Source organism: Globicephala melas, chromosome 1 (genome assembly GCF_963455315.2).
Source record: "Globicephala melas chromosome 1, mGloMel1.2, whole genome shotgun sequence".
Lineage (NCBI taxonomy): Eukaryota > Metazoa > Chordata > Mammalia > Artiodactyla > Delphinidae > Globicephala > Globicephala melas.
In genome coordinates, this window is record NC_083314.1 from 151806048 (window position 1) to 151825183 (window position 19136).

A 19136-nucleotide genomic window follows, 5' to 3' on the forward strand; every position below is an offset into this window, starting at 1 on the left:
TCAGAGATTGGCCAGACGCAAAAGTCTTCCAAAATCAACCCCCGGAGGTTGATTTAGATGATTGATGATGGTAGCAGGTGTGCTGCATTTGGTGATTTAAGAGTGGCACGTGCCACACATCTTCACCAGGACCTCCCTGTAAATGTCAGTTACCACCCACTTCAGCTCTTCTCTTCTGAGAAATACCATTGGAAACTGCCATCGAAGGCACTAAGCACTGTGTATCCTGGAAGAATATTCCAGCAGGAGCCTAAAGTTAGCCCCTGTTGAGAGTTGCTCGGGGCCCAGTAAGTACTGTGCTGGGGACTGTGGGGACTGCCAGGTGATCAGGGCAGAAGGAGCAGCACATGCAAAACTAATTGCAGACTAAGTAATAAGTACGGTAGAGCATGAGAACACTACCAAGAAGGTTCAAAATGAATGCCATGAGAACCCAGGGCAGCATAGTAGAGAGACTGAATGGGTAGTAGTTTTAGCAGGAAACTTAAAAAAAATAAAACGTTAGAGAAAGCCCAATATTACAAAACATAAAAGTTGAGCTCTTCTGGTTGAAGCTGGGGCACGGCCCTGCCCATTCTTCCTCCTCCTCCTCCCCCAGTCCACAGAGTAGCCCGATGTCCCTCCTAGAACCCTAGAGCTCCATGGAGCATGGTTTAAAATGCCCACCAGAAGTGTGACTGTGTAGGCTAGGTGTTACACATCCTGAAGGGGTCAGGGGAGCTGGGATCAGGGCAGAGGAGATCAGCCAGGGGTAAGGGGAACAGCTGTGTCCTGGAAGCAGAGGTCAGACTGCATCCCAGATCTTGAATGCTTGCAGGATGCTCTCCTCAGAGCCTCCAGAGGGCATTGTAGGCCACACAAAGGCAGCCCAGGCAAAGGGTCAAGATGGCCATAGGCCAGGGGGAGCCTCTGGTGGGGGATGAATGAGGTATCTTGAAGACCACTCAGACTGCTACGGAGTGCCTGAGCCAAAAAGAGAATAGCTCACCAGCCAAGACACTGACCAGAGTACCCTGGAAACCTGTCACCTGCTGAATCTCCTCCCCGGACCCTACTCCCTGCTGCCTGCTGGGGCCTCTGCCATTCCACCTGGGAAAGAGGGCTGGCCGGCCCTGGTGGCCGCTCCAGCACTTTTCGCAGCCGCGACAGGTGGGGTACTGTGCCCTTTCCCTGGAAGAATTGCAGCGGGAGGGACTCCAGAGAGGCACTGGTCTTACTGTTTCACCAGAGGGGCTGGCGAGATACACAGTATTTGGTTTTGTGGCGCTGGGGAGGTGCATGTTAGGCTGTTCCCCAGGGTGTTTGTGGCTCTTGTGTGCTTTGTGTGGTTATTTCTGTGGGCTCCGTGTGGGAGAAATGGGAGTAGAGACAGGTGGCAGGTGGGCCACAAAGCGGTGGAGCAGGGAGGTGCTCTGTACATATACGGTGCCTTTTGGAGGCTTCAAGCATCTGCTTGCCAATGGGGATTTGAGGTTGGTTTTCTCTGGGAGTACGGGCAGCTTGGCCTACGGGGCGTCCCTCTGCAGAACGCAGAAACCGCCTGCGTTCTGGTTTCTGTTTGGGAACTCTCCAGTGCAGCATGTCTGGGAACACTTCCAGCTGTGCTGCCAGACCCAGACGCAGGTGACGGCCTTTCGTCTGTACCATAGGGAAACCAAGAGGAAATTAAATGTCATTTGCCCCCTGCACAGCAGGTCGCTGCCAGATCAGACAGTGCTGATCAGAGCTGTGCGGAGAGCACCGGAGGGAAGGCTTGTGCCTGCAGCCGTGCCCTCTGGGCTGTGGAGACTCCCAGGTGACGGCCTGGCTCAGGCCCAGGGCTTTCTCTGCCAGGCTGGGTTCACCCTGGCTGAGGCCCAGCCCTGTGCTACATGGCAGCTGTGGCCCATGCCAGGCCAGAGGTGCATGTGTACCAGTGGGAGGGGGGGAGGGGCAGGGCAGGGCAGGGCCTGGCAATAGAGGACACACAGGAGCCAGTGAGGTGATCAGCCCCTGCTCAGAGAAGCTGTGTGGTATTGTGGAAAGAACAGGACCTTTAGGATTGAAAGAGACCTGGGTTTGAGTCCTGGCTCCATTACCTACTAGTTGTAGGACCTTGGGAAAGTCACATTACCACTCTCAACCTCCATTTCCTCATCTATGAAAGGGAGCGTATAACACGCTCTGGCTTCTGACATCTGTTGGGGAAGTAGCTTCTTGTTGGGACTGGTGCCTGAGTTTCCTCACCCCACCTCCCCTAGATCTGGAAAGATGGCCTGGAGCCCCTTGTACCTCCTGGGGCCTCAAGTGTAGTGAGTTGGCTGAAGTTGATGGGAAGTGGGCCGGGGAGTGAGTCTGGCTGGGGCCGCACCGCTGGTACTCTCTCCCAGCGCGAGGCCTTTCCTTCTTGTCCTCCTGGTCCTCTCAACCAAGCATCCCAAGGCCTTTATGAGATGAGCACGGGTGATAGTGGTCACCCTCTTAATTGGGGGGCTCAGCTGGCTCCCTCCAGCCTCATACTTGCACTCCCCTTCCTGTTTGGGAGGACCTCAGGGCTCGTCCCAGCCCCTCCCTTGCCTTGAGTCCTAGTGGCGGGGCGTAGTTCTTGGCTCTGCAGTGACATTTATTAACAGGGCTTTGGGAAGAGATGTTTTAATACTGTGAGTGTTCTCCCTAGAAAACTCCCCACCCCCACCTCACCCCCATCTGAGGCATGGCTGCTGGTAGTGAAATTCATTAGTGTTCCCTGACAGGCAGTGGCAACAGAGGCGCTCGCTGTCTGCTTCCCGCTCCCTCGCTCTCGTGCTCCTGCCTCACGCACACTGATATTTAAAGCTGATGGGCTGCATATAGACTTCTTGTACCATGACAAGTTTGGGGAGGGGGATGGGGGAGGAAGAGACAGACAAGGAGCCAGCTGTCACGCTGGTATTTCAAACAGTACTCTCTCCTGACCCTTTGCAGGCTCCAGCAAGTGTATCATCTTTCTGAAGCTGGTGGTTGGAATTGTAACCTGCAGCCGTCCCAGAGGATAGGGGCAAGTGTGGGGGCAAAGTGGGCTGAGAAGTCGGCAGTGCGTTCTCCCAAGGCTGTGGGCAGGAGGAGAGTGCAGGGACAGAGAGAGTGAGTGAGTGAGTGAGAGAGAGAGAGAGAGAGAGAGAGAGAGAGAGAGAGAGAGAGAGAGAGAGTGTGTGTGTGTGTGTGTGTGTGTGTGTGTGTGTGTGATAGCAAAGGGGATTGAAGCTCAGTCTCTGTAAGTGCTCCTCAGCATTGCCCTCCCATCCCCAGGAATGAAGTGACCCTTTTGCTGTAGTCTCTCCTGGAGTGATCATTATAGTTGATGCTGTGGTTATCTTCTAGGTGGTCCTGAAAGCTCCCTGAGTATAGGAATCAGGTTTGATTGGCCTCTACTCCTTGGGCGTCCTGGGTCTCAGTGATACCCATAAATATGTGGTATCAATTCAGGCAGAAAGTTCTCCCACTTTGTGTCTCAGACTGGGGCCTTGGCTTTTGTTCCCTCCTATTTGTGTGCTGATTTTTTGGATTTGGAGAATGAGTACCAAGGTGCTTCTCTATCCACAGCTCCTCCCCTCACCCCCAAGCTTCTTGGAATTCATTTTGGCAACTGTTGAATGGTTCTGGGACCTCCCTACTCTGTCATCCCCAGAAAACTTCTCTAGAATCCTTTTCCTGACCGAGGCACTGTCTTCTCAATGCAGGTGGCCTGGAAGCATCTCCAAAGGCAGGTTTGGCCTCAGCTAACCTCCTTACAGCCAGAATCCCTTCTATAAGTGCTTATTTATAAAGTATGTTTCCCTTGGCCGGCTCGTTTAACCTTCACAGAGCAGGGCATGGAGGTGATGTAGCTTGCCCAGGGACACATGTTCACTTGACCAAGTTGTCTCTTAGTGCAGCAGAGCCATGTGCCTGGTGGGGCTTCTACTGTGCTCTCCTTCCCCCCGCCCCCATCAGGGGCTCTTCTAGCTCCAGGGTCTGCATGGGGGAAGTGATTTGGGAACAGACCTGACTCCTCCACTCCCTGCTCTTTTAGCCTTGTCAGTGCTGTCAGTGCTCCCATTGGCTTCTTCCATTTCAGCACAGCTGTGTCTGTGTGTGTGTGTCTGTGGGACAGAGAGGGGTTACTGGCCATCTCCTGGTGGAGGGTGGAGCCAGAATCCTTTTCTCTCTGTAGACTGAAGTGTATTCTTGAACTGTCCAGGATCATCTTTGATGTGCTCACCTCCTGTAACCCCCATTGCCCTCATCCTTCCCCCACACCCTACACACTATCCTGTAGGCTTCTAGCAGGGGTTGCTGGTGCAGGGCAGTGCCTTTCTCTCCCTTCGTGTCCTTGCCAGTCCTGCCCTGGTGGAAAGCACTGAGCATTCGGCCCGCGGGGGGCAGCCAGGCTGTATCTTCTGCCATGGTGCGTCTTGCAGGTGAGATGGAAACTGACTGGCTTTGATAAGTACGAGACTTGAGCATTAATTTTTTATACATCAGCAGTGGCCAAGTGAGTGAATTCAATTATGAGTCTGCCTCTCTCCATCCTCCTCCCCCCAGTGTGGTGGTTCAGAGCAGAGACTAAGGAACCTGTTGAAATGAGAAACCCCTATTTCCTTGTTTGACCCCCTCACTAATTCGGGTTAAATTGCTACGCGATTGCAATGGTGACACATGGTGCCTGCCTGTGTTTGTATAAGAGGATGCAGTGGGGGTGGAAGGACCAATTTGTGCAGAGATAAAAGGTGTCACAGGCAGATAACTAACGTCCCAGCCCCGTGCCTGCTCTCATTGTAGCTCAGTTGGCTCCGTGGAGAAGCCCAGCCGTCCCCTCTTCCTTCCTTCCCTCCCCTTGCTCGTATTTTACCTCGACGCCACGGCGTAATGATGCCCTGCGTAGTGGGGGAGGAGATAGGCACCTCTGGCTGACAGCCCTTCCTGATAACCAAATTCCAGCCCATCCATCACCAGCTACTCTCCTCAACTTGAGGAAAAGTGATCGTGAAAGGCGGGCCGTTTATCACCCAGGGTCTGTTTATCTCCTCTGGGTAGGGGAACGGAAATAGGAGAGACAAAGAGCTGCGTCCCCAGCTAAGTGCTGCCTCGGCTGGGGTAGCCTGCCGGAGCTGGATGCAGAATCACGTCATGCTGACTGGGGAGGCTCTGACTAGTAGGACTCCCAGACTGGGACCCAGGGGAAGGGGACCTTTCCTGAGGTTCAGTCCTGGGAGTTGGAGACAAGCCTAGGAGGTGTGGTGGTTCTGAGATGCAGGACAGCCAGTGACAGCATTCTTTGGGAAGGTTTGTATCAGAATGAGCAAGTGTGGAGCCCCTCGTGGAAACCAGTCCAACCCCCCTCATAGGTGACCCCTCGGCAGGAGCTCCCATCTGACTGGTCAGCTGGGTCTGCTGCTTCCGCCTTCCCCAGGCTGGGCCTTCCATGCCTCCGTGCTCCAAGGTGACTTTGAAGAAGACAGGGCCTCTCTCCCTGCTCTTGGCCTCTGCACCTCAACACTCCCCTTTTTTTGCGTATCAGGTGGCACAAAATAGTTTGCCCTCTGAAGGCGAGCAGTATGTGCGTTTGAGTACCAGGACTGAAAGCCTACATCACTCCGAGATCTGGGTCCCACAGCTTTTCCAGAGAGGCAGAGAGGGATCAAATATGGCCTCCAGTTCAGCTGACTTCCTCCTCTTCAAGGGCTTGAGAGTGACCTGCATCTCCCCAGTTTAGAGTTTTCCCTAAGACTTGCAGAGAGAGAAGCACAGAAGGAAGAGTGTCCGTGACCTCTGCCAGAACTGGTGCCTGCTCTCCTGCTGGTCCTGGCTCTTGGTGTCTGCCAGTCTGTTTGTCAGACCTCCATGGATGCTGCTGGCCCCATCGACTCAAGCCTAGTAGTTCTAGCAGAGCCCCCCAGCTCTACTTCACCCAGTCTTCAAACCTGAGCTCTTGCTAACAGTGGCTTCATCCCGCCCATACCCATTAGCAAGGGTGAAGTTCCCTTAATGAGCTAGTCCCCTGCCTTGGCTGGCGCTGAGCTGGTCACACCTGTTTGCCATCAGGGCTGTCTGGACCTAGCCCAAGTGCTGGGCTGCAGGTGGTAGGGCTGGATGAGGGGCTCCTTTTGCTCTGTGCTGTATGGGCGGGGGGCTGTTTCTTACACCTCTATTCCTCCCATACTCTTCTTTCTACGTAGGAGAGGGCTTTCTTTGCTTTTTTTGTTATTTAGCGGGAGTAATAAAGGAACTTGAGGAGTACCATATCTTTTCTAATGCCCCCCTGGATGGAGCAGCAGGGAGTCAGTCAAGCATCAGCAAGAGCGTTTCACAGTGGGTTCTGATGACCCTAAGGGGCCAGTGTGGTAAGAGCAGGGCCACATGGTAAACGCCAAAGGCAGAGCCCCTCTCTGGCCTTAGGCCCCATAGTGTTTGGAAAGCAATCATATCCCTTGGTTTAGAGCCCACAGGCAGGACTGGGGTTGGTGGGGGGGGGTTGCTTCCTTAAAGAGGGCCCTTTGCATTCACGAAGCTGAAGGAAGTTTTGATTTGGTTGAAAAAAAATCCCATTCCTTTTTATGGCCTGGACATAATTGGCTCTTTTCTATTGGCCATCAATGATGTCATTCCGACCCTCATAAAGAAGGGGAAATCACACCTGTGGACTTGGTGCATAAAATTTCATTGGGCAGCAGTAATAAGCATGGCCAGATGATGTTTGGGCAGTTGAGGAGCTCTGTGCCCAGTGATCCCAGCTGCCTGGAGACCTGGGCACCATAAACCTGCCTGCACGTTCATGCCCGTAGGCTAGTCCAGGGCCCACTGCCAGTGGCTCTTTTCCTGGGATCAGTATCTGGTAGGAACTCACAGCATTCAGGCCCTTTGTGCCAGGGTGACTTTTGCCTTTTTCTTTTCCAAATTGGTGGAACCATGTACCCACTGGTACCCACTGACCCTAGCCTTAGGCTCCTAAGAACCGTGGACCCAGGTGTGACCTTGAGCACTGACCACCATGCTGCCTGACCCTCTAAAGTCCCAGGCCTTGCCTTGCCAGGGACTGCAAAGACTGCATCTATATGATTGATGCCTTGTGTAGTCAGAAGACTTAGATCCCATTTCTAGTTCTGCCCTTGGCTTGTTGTCTGATTAAGCAAATCCTTTTTCTTCTCTGGGCATCAGTTTCCTCTTTTATGAAGGGGTGACAACTTCTCTAACCTACCTTCCTCACAGGGTTTCTCTTGGTGCTCTCTAAGCTGGGCTAGGGTTCTGTCATAGAAATGTGTAGCTGTCTTCCCACGAGGCACCTGGGAGTTCAAGTTCTGGCATACGGCTCTGTGTCTCTTGTGAAGATAGGCCTGGGTCCTGCTATAACTGTACTGCTTGTATCTTGAAGTCCCATAGTTAGGACCTCCCGTTAGCTGGAGGACTCAACAACCTGAATGCCTGTGAGTCTGCAAACAACATGTGTACCTGCAAGTGACCAGGGCCCCGAGTGAGAATGATGGTCCCGCCTCCCTCTGCTTCAGTCAGCCAGGGGGCCCAGGCAGCACTGTGGATGCGGCTGAGCCATATCTGAAGCTGAGTCTCCAGCCTGACAATCTGTCTAGTCTGTCCTCAGTGCGGCCACTCTGGTATAGGTCCTCCACCAAGAGAAACAGGCAGGATCCTACTGAGCTAGACCCTTCCTACCTGGGTAGAGAAGCCTACAGCTGATATCTGCCTTTGAAATCCTGCTGAAGAGGGAGCCCTTCCCTCTCCCAGGACCAGCCAGCCAAAAGCACTCCTGGCCTGTGTCAACTAAAAGAATCAGAGGGTGCTGGGCTTGGCTAAGGGAGAGTATGATAGATGACCCAGGACCCTTGCCTTTTGCTGGCCAGTCCCCTAACCTGCTCCTTTGCAGATTCTGGTGCTTCTGGTAGCCCCCTTCACTCACAGGTCTTAATATGATTCTTCAAAAATAGCTGAGGGGCTTCCCTGGTGGCGCAGTGGTTGAGAGTCCGCCTGCCGATGCAGGGGACGTGGGTTCGTGCCCCGGTCCGGGAAGATCCCACATGCCGCGGAGCGGCTGGGCCCGTGAGCCATGGCCGCTGAGCCTGCGTGTCCGGAGCCTGTGCTCCGCAACGGGAGAGGCCACAACAGTGAGAGGCCCGCGTACCGCAAAAAAAATAGCTGACCTGAGCAAGCATTTGACAAATACCAAGGATAAGGAACATGAAAGAAAAATTGAAGGGAATGAGAAAATTATCCAGACATTACCATTCTGCTTCTTAGGCAACCACATTCCAGTTCCTAAAGCTACCTTTCATCTTTCAAAATCTTGCCTCATTTCCTTACAATCTTGGTCCTTGGTTCCCCCATGGGGACATCCTACATGGATACCCCTTCGTCATCTTGGCCTCAGCCAGAATCTCCCTCCCAGGAAGTTGACCGGTTGTAGTTCATGTCACTGTGCCACCTGGGTGTTGAGAGGAACCTTCCCTTGGAAATGTGTCTCAGGTCTTAGAAAAGTAAATCCTTAACTCTACCACCTGAAACATGGGCACTGACTTCCAACTAGTGTCTGTCACATAACTGAAGCGTAGTGGATGGAAGGCTGACTGCCCTAACGCTTTCTAGGGTAGAAACAAGTCATTTCGACTGGATTCGTTTTGCCAAGCCTCCTGAAAAAGGAGTTTGTACTTGTGATCTCCACTTTCTTATCTCTTCTCACTCTTCGGCACGTCGCCTGCTGCCTTCTGTCCCCACCAGCCCACCGATGCCAAATGCATTGGGTTTTTCTCAGCTCTATCTTGCTTGACCACTCTGGCATTTGACACTAATGACCTGCTTTTTAAGCTCAAAAATCAGTTATAAATATTCCAGAAAGGGTAAGCCTGCTTTCATCATCATTTAGGTTGACCACAGGTGATGTGAAGTGGGGTCCAAAGAGCATGTGTGACCTTGGCTATCTGATACCCTGAAAAAGGTCCAGGAGCCTTGCCCTCTGGACACGGAGTGGGTTGGGTGAGTCCCGACTCATGGTACATTATCTCCTACAGAATTCTCAAAGGAGCTGAGGCTGTGCGACCTGGAGAAGGGAACTCTGAGGAAGCTCCCTAGGCTCAGATCTTGGGAGGGTTCTGCAAGGAAGAGATAGAAGTCTCATTCTCTGTAGTTTCTAAAGACATTTCTCAGACTCATGGGTAGAAGTTACAAGAGACAGATTTTAGTTTAGTATTAAGGAAGGCTGTTCTGAGAATTGAAGGAATCCAAAATTAGAGCCGACTGCTGTGTGTAGTAGTGAGTTCCTTGTCTGTGTTGATGGTCTGGTAGGGGTGGCCTGGTTTCATTTTAGCTCAACAAAACTTATGAGACATTAGCCTGGGCTCTCTGCTCATCTCATTCCACACTCTTCCCAGGTGATCTCGTCTACTCTTATGGCTTTAATTTTACTTAAATTACATTAATGACTTAGCAATTTATATCTCCGGTCCCGACCTGTCTTTAAAACTGGATATCCATCTGCCTCTTAGACATCGTCCCCACTGCCAAATGTCTCCTAGGCACCTCAGACTCAACAGATGTTGAGTGCTTAGCACACGTCAGGTGTATATCTAAAGCTGCATTCCCAAACTCATGCCTTCATCCTGTGGGGTGGTAGGGGCGAGGCAGTGGGAGCAGTGTACCCTGGTTTAGGGAGACACTGTATGAAGAAAATTTAAAAACAATAATGAAATTGACTAAATGCTGGTCTGCTTCATCCATTAGATATGCTCTCTGCGCCCCTAACTTTGTCTTTGTACCTGTCTCAGTGAGTAGCATGAAGCAAGCCAAGCCACACACCTCTGAATTGGGTTCTACTGCTTTCTCTTATTGGGCCCCATGTCCCATTTGGTCACCAAGGCTTCCTTTATATCTTTTCCTGTTGCTGGCTCGCTGTCTCTATGGCTAGTGTCTAGTCTCCTGGCTACTACTCAGCCTTTTTAATGTATTGTTTTTGTTGCCCCCAGAACAGTCTTTGTAAATTACAACTCTTCTGAGTCTATTGCCTGTGGCCAACTCCTCTCAGCAAGAAAACTCCGTGATCTTCCCCAGCTGATATTTCTAGTATCCTCCACCATCCTTCCATGTACCCCAGTGCTGCAACTTAAGGCTTTTTTGTAAAGTTTATTTATTTTTGGCTGCCTTGGGTCTTCGTTGCTGCGCGTGGGCTTTCTCTAATTGTGGGGAGCGGGGGCTACTCTTCGTTGTGGCGAGCGGGGGCTACTCTTCGTTGCAGTGAGCGGGGGCTACTATTCGTTGCGGTGCGCGGGCTTCTCGCTGTGATGGCTTCTCTTGTTGAGGAGCACGGGCTCAAGGCGTGCGGGCTTCAGTAGTTGTGGCTTGTGGGCTCTAGAGCGCAGACTCAGTAGTTGTGGCGCGTGGGCTTAGCTGCTCCATGGCATGTGGGATCTTCCCGAACCAGGGCTCGAACCCGTGTCCCCTGCATTGTCAGGCGGATTCTTAACCACTGCGCCACCAGGGAAGTGCCAACTTAAGGCTTTTTATCTATTTCTTTTATTATGCATTCCATTGAACAAACTGTGAGCCCCTATGTGCGGGAGTTCAGTCTTACTTTTTGAGGCCTAAGTGACTGTTATTGTAAAACATCAGTGTTTGGCTGAATGGATTTGTGTCGGCAAAATGGCATCATCAGCTGGAAGGGGAGGTAATTTATAAATTATGATTTAAAGAAAAAACAAGAACAGGTTCTTGGTTTAGATTCTGACTTCTTTTTAGCCCTCTGTATGGTCTCTTCTCTATCACAGAAAGCCTATTGCTTGAGACTTAGGTGTGAGCTGAAGCCCCTGCCCAACTATCTCTAAATCACATGCTCTTCCTCTCTCTCCTCCTATCTTACATCTCTGCCTCTCTGTGTAACAAGATGGCGACAATATCCTGGTGCATTGGAAAGAACATAGGCTTTGGAGTGAGACAGACCCGGATTCAGTTCTTGGCACTATCATGTTTTAGCTGTGGACTCTTAGGTAACCCCTCTGAATCTTTGCCTCATCTATAATATATACAGATCTACCCACCTCACGGCATCTCTCTGAATTAACGTGAGAATGTAAGTAAGACACTTAGCATGTTGTAGGCCATCAGAAAGCAGTGCGGCTGATGTCATTTTCAATAGAGTCTCCAGGTTCTCACAGTTGGATCTGAGGGCTGCATCTGGAGCCCAGTGTCCAGAGTGCTGGAGGTGGGGTGCCTTTCTTGGGTGGGGTAGGACCCACGGCTAGTGGGTTAGCGTTTGAGGTCACTTTGTCTTATAGACTTCATTGGATTTCCTGTTTTAAGACTCCGTACCTGGTACATGGGTGCTCAACTTGTTCTCTCCTCCCTTTCTTCAGGCTCCCGGGCCAGTGCCAGTACTTGGGCTTGCCAGTGGCAGATTACTTCAAGCAGTGGATTAATCTGAAAAAGGTACTGTGTCTGAGTCCCGCTCCATCCTTCCTCTGGTTCTCCTTTGCCTCAGACCACCCCCCCTCTTTCTTTCTTTTCTCATTGCTGTTTTCATCTTGTTGTTCTCATCTCTTTTCTTTTCTTCTCTTTTCTCAATACCCTTCCCTAGCTAATGTGTGCTGGAAGGTTGTGGTTATTTCTGGGAGTGGGGAGCTGCTTGGGGGACCAGGCTGCTGGGTGGAGTTTGACACTGCCCTCCTTGGTGTTAACCCAGATGTGCAGAGAAGTCCCGATTAAGGGTAGTTTCCAGGTTCTTGCTTGGAGCTCTACCTCTGGGCTGAGCTGCATTGCCTCTGGGAGGGAGGTGGTCCTAGCTCAGCCTCTGGGAAAGTATCATGAGTGATCATGAGTGTGGCCTCTGAGCCTCCTGACTGGCCCTGGTATCTCCTTCGGGTTGGGAGGTAGAGTTGGTTCAGGCGGGCTTTGGTCCTGTCTAGCCCCAGCCGAGCTTGCTCATGTGAGAAGGGCTGTGGACACTAGAGCCCACTTCCGTTTGAGCATGGGGGAAGAGACTGGCACTCATGTAGCACTAAGCACCTGGGGAGTGGGCGCTGAGGCTGTGGGCTGGGAGGGACCCTGTGTAGCTAGGAAAGTGGGCCTGGCAGAGAATGAATCACCCAGAAAACTGTACTCTCCTAGTGTGTGCTGTCCTTCCTAGGTAAGCACAAGAAGGAAGGTGTAGGAATAGACACTGCAGACCCCTGCTCTGATAGGATCCTGGCTCTAGGAGGCCCAGGCCACTAGGGAGACTGACTCCCATTAATCCCTGTGATGTAAGGGCAACAGACCTGGGGCAGCCCCAGGAACCCCATGCCGTTCAGTGCCTCCCAGGAAGCTGAGCAAAGGGAGAACACACCAGAGGTCAGAGTAGTGGCTCCCGGGGGGCCCAGAGAAGGGAGAGGTCGTTGGAGGTTCCGGCTGGTATCGTGGGGATTTGGGTCTTGAACTGGGCATTCAAGGGAGGTGGGATCTGGATCTGAGGAGGAGAGGGGGCTTCGAGGCAGGGGGAGCAGCCTGCCTTTGGTGTGTGTGAGGGCTGGAGCTAAGCGAGCATTTGGAGGAGCACTGGAAGACAATGACCTTGGACTTTGTTCCGTACGTCTCAGGGCAGCCGCTCTCTGTGGCAGTGTTTGTGAACTCCTTTGCTTTTCCCTGGTGTACGGGTCCTTTGCCCTCTGGCTTGTCTGTGCTTCGACCCCTCCCCACCTCTCCCGATGATCTCCCTTGCAGCTGAACAACAGCTGCTTACTACCTCCCAGCTTTGGCTGAGGAGGCCAGGCTCTGTCCTACCTTCAGGCCTTGGCCTATAGCCTTCCCTCTGAAGTGCCCCCAGTCATCTTCATCGGCCTTATTCCCTCTCCTTGACGATTCAGCTCAGGTCTCACCTCCACTGAGAAGCTTTGCAGTCGAACTCTTGCCGTGAGGCTCCTTGCCACTCTGGATATCAGTGATCTTCGAGGGTTGAAACTGAGTCTGTGTGTTTCCTTGCAGACGTGTCCATCCGAAGCACAAAGACTGAGTCTGGTTCCTCTCTGTGTCCCCGGTGGCCAGATCAAGGCTAGGTGCAGAGTGTGTGCTCAGTGAACAATTGCTGGCTGGCTGACTGATCTCTGAGAGCTGGCTCCAGAGAGGCCCTCTCACGCGGGCCTTGGCAGGGCTACGCGTGCGGGTGTGGCCAGGCCTGTGCTCCTGGAAGACGGCGTGCCAGCTGTCAGAGTGCATCTGAGGCTGCTTGCTGGCCTCGGCAAATGCAATGTGAAGGCCCCACCAAGCGAGGCAGGCGCTGACCATGAACAATTGCTCTGTGAAGTTCACTAGACTTTTTGGTGTATGGATAACTCCCTGCCTCTAGCTTCTTTGGCAGAGAGGCAGGAAAGCAGCTGACCCGTGTGATAACATTGCCACTTGGGACCACCTCGGTGCTGCTGGCAGTGGAGGCGGCTGTGCTGAGCCTGCTCAGCTTGCCTGTCTGCCAGACTGTGCTGGGCCATGGAGCGGGGAGTGGGTACCAGGGGAAACTGAGGACTCTGTGATCGCCTCTTGGGAGGTAGACGGAGCAGGTCTAAGAAAAACCAGAGGTCTCACCCCTTCCTCTCTGCCCTGCAGCCACATGGTGTTCCAGCTGTGCTTAAGGGCCCAGCAGGAAAGATGACTGAACTCCAGTCCTTGCCAGCAGCCATGCAAGACAGGGAGGCTGCAGGGCCCCAGAGGTCCAGGCACATGGCAATCTTTCTGATCTTAATACTGCGTGACTCAGGGCAGGTTGCACAAAGATTCCTGCACCCTTTAAAAGAGCAGTGATAAAAGCTAAGCCAGAGAGGCCATTTCCAGGGTTGTGGGAGTACCATGTAAAAGCCTCATTCCTGCCTTCTGTCCCCACGTGGGACCAGGCCCTGGCTGTCTACAGGCTCCTCTCCCATCCTTGATCTTACTTTGTCCTACCCCCTTCCCTTCCTGTCCTCTCCTCTCAACCCCCCAGCAGGGCTTTGCCCCATGAAAAGAATGGGGAGGGTCCTGGTCTGCTTGGCCACCTAGACGTGCTGAGTGAGTACCTGGGACTGAGGTTACAACGGTCTGCACTGACTGACTAAGGCTTCCAGTCTGAGAAGAGGCAGAATGTTATCTTTCAGATGCCCTTTCCTGTCCAGAGGCGGTGTGGGCTGCGTCAGGGAAGGACAACTTTTCTAGGGCCAGGTTTCCACATCTCCCGTCTCCACCTACTTTCCTTGTAGCAGAGAGGCGCAAGCCAGTGTTTGCTGACATTTGGAATGTCATTGAATGATCTATACTCTCATTGAACTGTCAGCTTAGAGAGGACTTGGGGCCCTGCTTCCAGCGGCTTCCAGGAGGTCAGAGCTGTCACTGAGGGGCCAGAAGAGTACACACACACACACACACACACACACACACACATACACACACACACAAATATACACGTGTACCCATGTGAATGAATACACTCAAGCGAGCATACCCAAAACTGTATGTATGTATCCATACTTGGATACATGTGTGTACACATATTCACCTGCAGAAATATCTGAAAATATACACAGACACGAATGTGTTTATATATACATATTCATAAAATGTAAGGGCACATGCACATATATAAACATACACATCTGCATCAATAAGCAAAATATTTTTGAGCGCCTTCCATGTTCCAGGTACTGTGCTGGGCCCTGGGGATATAACAGAAGAGATGGATGTTAAACAAACAATTTCAATTGTGTTATAACACTAAAAAGTTCAGACTCATGGAATCACATCACAAGGGGACCTGACTTAGTGGGGTGGAGGGAGGAAGGGAGTCTAAGCTGAGACCTGAGGGATGAGCAGGAATTGGCTAAGCAGAGAACCACACGTGGCAAGGCCCTGGGGTGAAGAGAAGCCTGGCAGCTTCATGAAAGTAGAATGTAAGTTCTCTGGGGGCCAAAGAACTTGTCTCTTCTGTTTACTCTTCTGTCTTCATCACTTTGCATAGTTCCTGGCACACAGTAGATGTTTAATCATTATTTGTTGAATGAGTGACTACCTGAAGCACAGTGAAAGTGGGGAAGAGAGAAGGCTGACATAAGATGAAACTGGAGGGGAGTCTGTAGACCAGACTTTAGATTTTGATCTTTATCCTTAGGGCGAGGGGAAGCAATTAAAGGGTACTGAACATAGGAGAGGCATCATCTGATTTGCATTTTGAGAAAAGTCTCTCTGGCTGCAGTGTAGAGAGAGCTAGGAGTAGATATAGGGGACCAGTACTGGTTTTTCTTAATGGGGCTATAGTTGGCGTGTTGGGATGGGGCACATCATCATGTGGGCAACATTGCTGAACTTGCAGCATCCCCAGTCCCTGTTCCTTGAAACCACTAGTGCACCTCTCCAAGTCACTGTGACAACTAAAAATGCCACCTCCCCCTCGTCAGACACATACTTTTCCGGTGGCCTGGATGTTGTGGGAGTGGAGGTACCGTCCCTGGTTGAGAACCAGAGAATTGGACCATTCCAAGTGAAAGATTATAGCTACTGGGATTAAATTGTTAGCAGTGGAAATGCAGAGAAATTGACTGAATCTGGAGTGTTAAATGGTATAGTCAGTTCTGCTGTGATGCAACATATACCTCCCCCCAATCACCGTGCTATGGAAAGTTGTGCAATAAAAATGGGGTTAGGTGCACGGTACTCACAAACTTCATCAGCGACACATGAAAAAAGATGGGAATCTAATAAAATAAAAATTATGGGTAGCGTGATTTTACACGTATTAAATGGTTAAGAAATACATAAATACTATGATAAATATGGCATTTTACCTTGAAAAAAACTTGAAGTTTGCTTGTGGAAGTGGGCATGAGAAGGGTTGTAGCTTGTGAGTAATTGTGAAGTGGCAGAAAGAGAATTCTCTGAAATGAGAGATTGTAATCAGACGGTTGTGGCTTGTAGCACATGTGGTGATCCAGGTAGCTGGTGTATGTTTGAGGTGTACGCATGTGTCATTTTGTTTATTCTTACACAGCTCTGTTCAGCTGGGTGTTTATCTTGTATTGCTTAAGGACAAAGTCTCACACGAATGCACAATGTGCGTTATGCTAAATCGTTCCCTAATACTTCAGTTGCCCTGGAACAAATTTGCTCTTTCAAAACGAGTGTTACAGCAGAATTGACTGTACAATAGATAGGAAATGGTGACTGACTGGCTGTGAGGGTTGAGGATGAAGGAGAAGACCATCATGACTCCCAAGGTTTATGATGTAAGCAACTGGGAGAGTTGGAATGCATTTACTGAGATAATGGAAGGAGGAGAAGTTTGGGGATTGGAAGAGAAGGTGAATTCAGTGTGGGACATGTTGAGTTTAGATGGCTTTGAGACATTCTTGTGAAGCTGTTGAGAAAGTATTTAAATATATAGGTCTGGGGCTCAGGGATAAGGTCAGGGTAAGAGATAACAGATTTGGGGGCATTATTGGTATGTGAATGATAATTGAAGCCATGGGAATGGCATGAATAAGATGAGAAAAAAAGAGAGCCTAGGACAGAACACTGGAAAATACCAATGTTTGATACATAGAGGAGGAAGAGTCAGAACTAGAGAAGGAGGAGGAGTGGTCACTAGTAGTAATATTTCTTATTTAATGATTGCATTTCATGCGCTAGATCTATTGTGTCCAGTATAGTTGCCATTAGCCACCTGTAGCAATAGAGCACTTGAAATGTAGCTGATATGACTGATGAACAAATTCTAAATTTTATTTAATTTTAATTAATTTAAATGAAAGTTAAAAACTTTCAGGAAGAACTTTTCAGTATATTTAGAACACACTGGATTGGTAAATCTGTATTTTCAACTGTTAATTGTTTAAAGTCTCAATACAGATCAGGTATCTCTGATGAAGATTTAGCATCTCAGTTGAGGTGTGTCATAAGTGTAAATTACACACTTAAGTATGAAAAAATACAAAATACCTCATTAATAATTTTTTTATACTGAGTCCCTGTTGAGATGGTAATCTTTGGATATACCAAATTAAATAAAACATATTCTTAAAATTAATTTCATCTGTTTCTTATTACTTGAGCTGGGCATTCAGTTCATAAATTGCTTACGTGGCTCACGGTATGTTTGCATTGGACAGTGCTGTGCCAGACACTGCACTCGTTATCTAACCCATTATCTAAGCTTCACAGCCCTGCACAGTAGTTACTATTATTTTCTGCATTTTAAGGTTGAGAAAACTGAGGCACAGAGTGATGATGAAATTTGCTCAGTGTCTTACTTTGGTACATGGCAGAGCTAGAACTTAAATTTAGTTTTGCCGGGCTCTGTGCTCAAGAGAGTAAACAGTAAAAAAGAGAGGGTAAAAGAATGATAGAAGAAGAGGTAGACCAGGAGAGTGTGATGCCGTAGACAACAAGAGTGTCTTCCAAAGAAAAGCACTGGTCTGCTCAGAGCGAGCCACATAACGTAAAGACTGAAATATGAGTGCCAGACCTGGGCTCAGGGACCTTGGTGACTCTGGTAAAACCTCTGGATGGCATGATAGGGATAGGAGCCAAGTTGGAGTGAACTGGGGAGTAAATGAGGAGACAGAAATTTTAACTTTTTCAGAAATGTGGTTTTGAAGGAGAGAGAAAGGGTAAGGGCTGTGGTGGGGCAGCTGTGGAGTTGAGGCAGGTTTTGTGTTTTAAGGTGAAAGACATACGTGCTCGTTTGTATATTAGAGAAGGAAGGGTCGAAATATAGGAGTGAGAGAGGTCTCTGAGAAGGTGACAGGAGATGGTATGGAAAACCCAGGTTCTTGACACTGGCTGTCTTCAGGAGGACGGTCCCCTCTTCCGTCATTATGGGGTAAGGAGAGGTAGATGGGTGCAGACAGATGCAGGTAGGCTTGTGCCTTTGGTGATGACAAGTAGTAGTTCCCATCCGAGGCTTTTGTTTTTCTCTGTGAAGTAGATCAGTCATTTGCTGATAACTAATAGAGGAGGGCTGGGAAGGTCTGCAGAAAGTGGAAAAGGATTGCTGTAGTTTTAGTAAAGAATAGCAATATGATCTTACTTGAGAAGTATAGTCGGATTTCTAGGCAGTGGTGCGGGTCCAGTTGACGTTGGTGACATTAATTCACAGTGGAACCTCTCTGTTCAGTTGTGTGGCTTTCCTTTAGCAAAGCTCAGCTGCCTGGCTGGGGGCATGCAGAAAGCAGACATTTAGATTCATACATAGTAGAAATTTTCCCAAGGGGTGTGATGAAAGGAACAAAGGAGTTGAAGATATTGTCAAGACAGTGGTTGCCAAGATGGAATGTGGGATTTAAGCTGGATGTTGAGGGAAATGAAGACAGCACGGGGCCTGACGGATATGGAAAAAGTAGAGAGGTCCCAGTAAGATGGGGAACAGGTATACCGGCTATAGTTGAGCATGCCAGATGAAAGGATAAGAGATTATGGTTGGAAAGTAGCATGTCTGAATTAGTGATTTCAGAGATGGGGCAGTTCTAAGTGTTGGCAGGCTCCAAGCTGTGCCCATGGGGGTGGGTAGCTAAGATGAGGAGGAGGAGAATGTTAGTGTAAATAAGAGGTCAAGAAATGGGTAGGTCCAAAAGGATGTGAGTATGTGGATATACACATGCACACATAGTACATATATATTCACTGCATACGCAGGACACATAGGTATAAATGTATGTATAAATGCATGCCTCCACATACACGATTCACGGACAGTCAGACCAAGCCATGCAAGTACGTGCACATACACTCACAAATGGTCTGGAATTCCCTCTGGTCCCTGGGCCTGTTTGGATGGGCTTTTGGGGAAGCAGGCAGGCAGCAGCCTTCGGAGGATTCTGAGTCAGTCCTGGCAGACAGGGCTCAGCCAGCCATGCTCGGAAGTTGTAGGGTTGGAGGTCACCTAGGATTTGACAGAGCCAGATGAACCAGGGTGTGAAGATTGCTGCTCCACTTTTCCTCTGCCATCTGTGCTACACGACCTGCTACAATATCTGCGTGCCCTGAAGGGGATGATGGGGTTGGGACCAGCTGTGAAAGGAGAGGAGACCTTCTTGGGTCTCTCCAGGAAGAATTTCTGTCTCCCCCTCCCCTGGGAGCCGACAGCAGGAGAAACTGCTGAAGGGAGGGTTGGTGTCTACGACTGAGTACGACTTTTCCTGACCTTGGAGTGTTCA

The 19136-nt window shown here is 50.1% G+C and overlaps 1 protein-coding gene across 9 annotated transcripts in view; it reads left to right on the forward strand.

Moving 5' to 3' along the window:
- Window positions 1–19136, forward strand: part of ERI3 (ERI1 exoribonuclease family member 3) — a 129381-nt gene that overhangs the window by 56637 nt on the left and 53608 nt on the right. For all 9 annotated transcript variants that reach the window (XM_060306343.1, XM_060306351.1, XM_030866079.2 and 6 more), the window contains one exon: window positions 11349–11421. In XM_060306343.1, the coding sequence (XP_060162326.1) occupies window positions 11349–11421 (73 nt within the window). The remainder of the gene's footprint in view (window positions 1–11348; window positions 11422–19136) is intronic.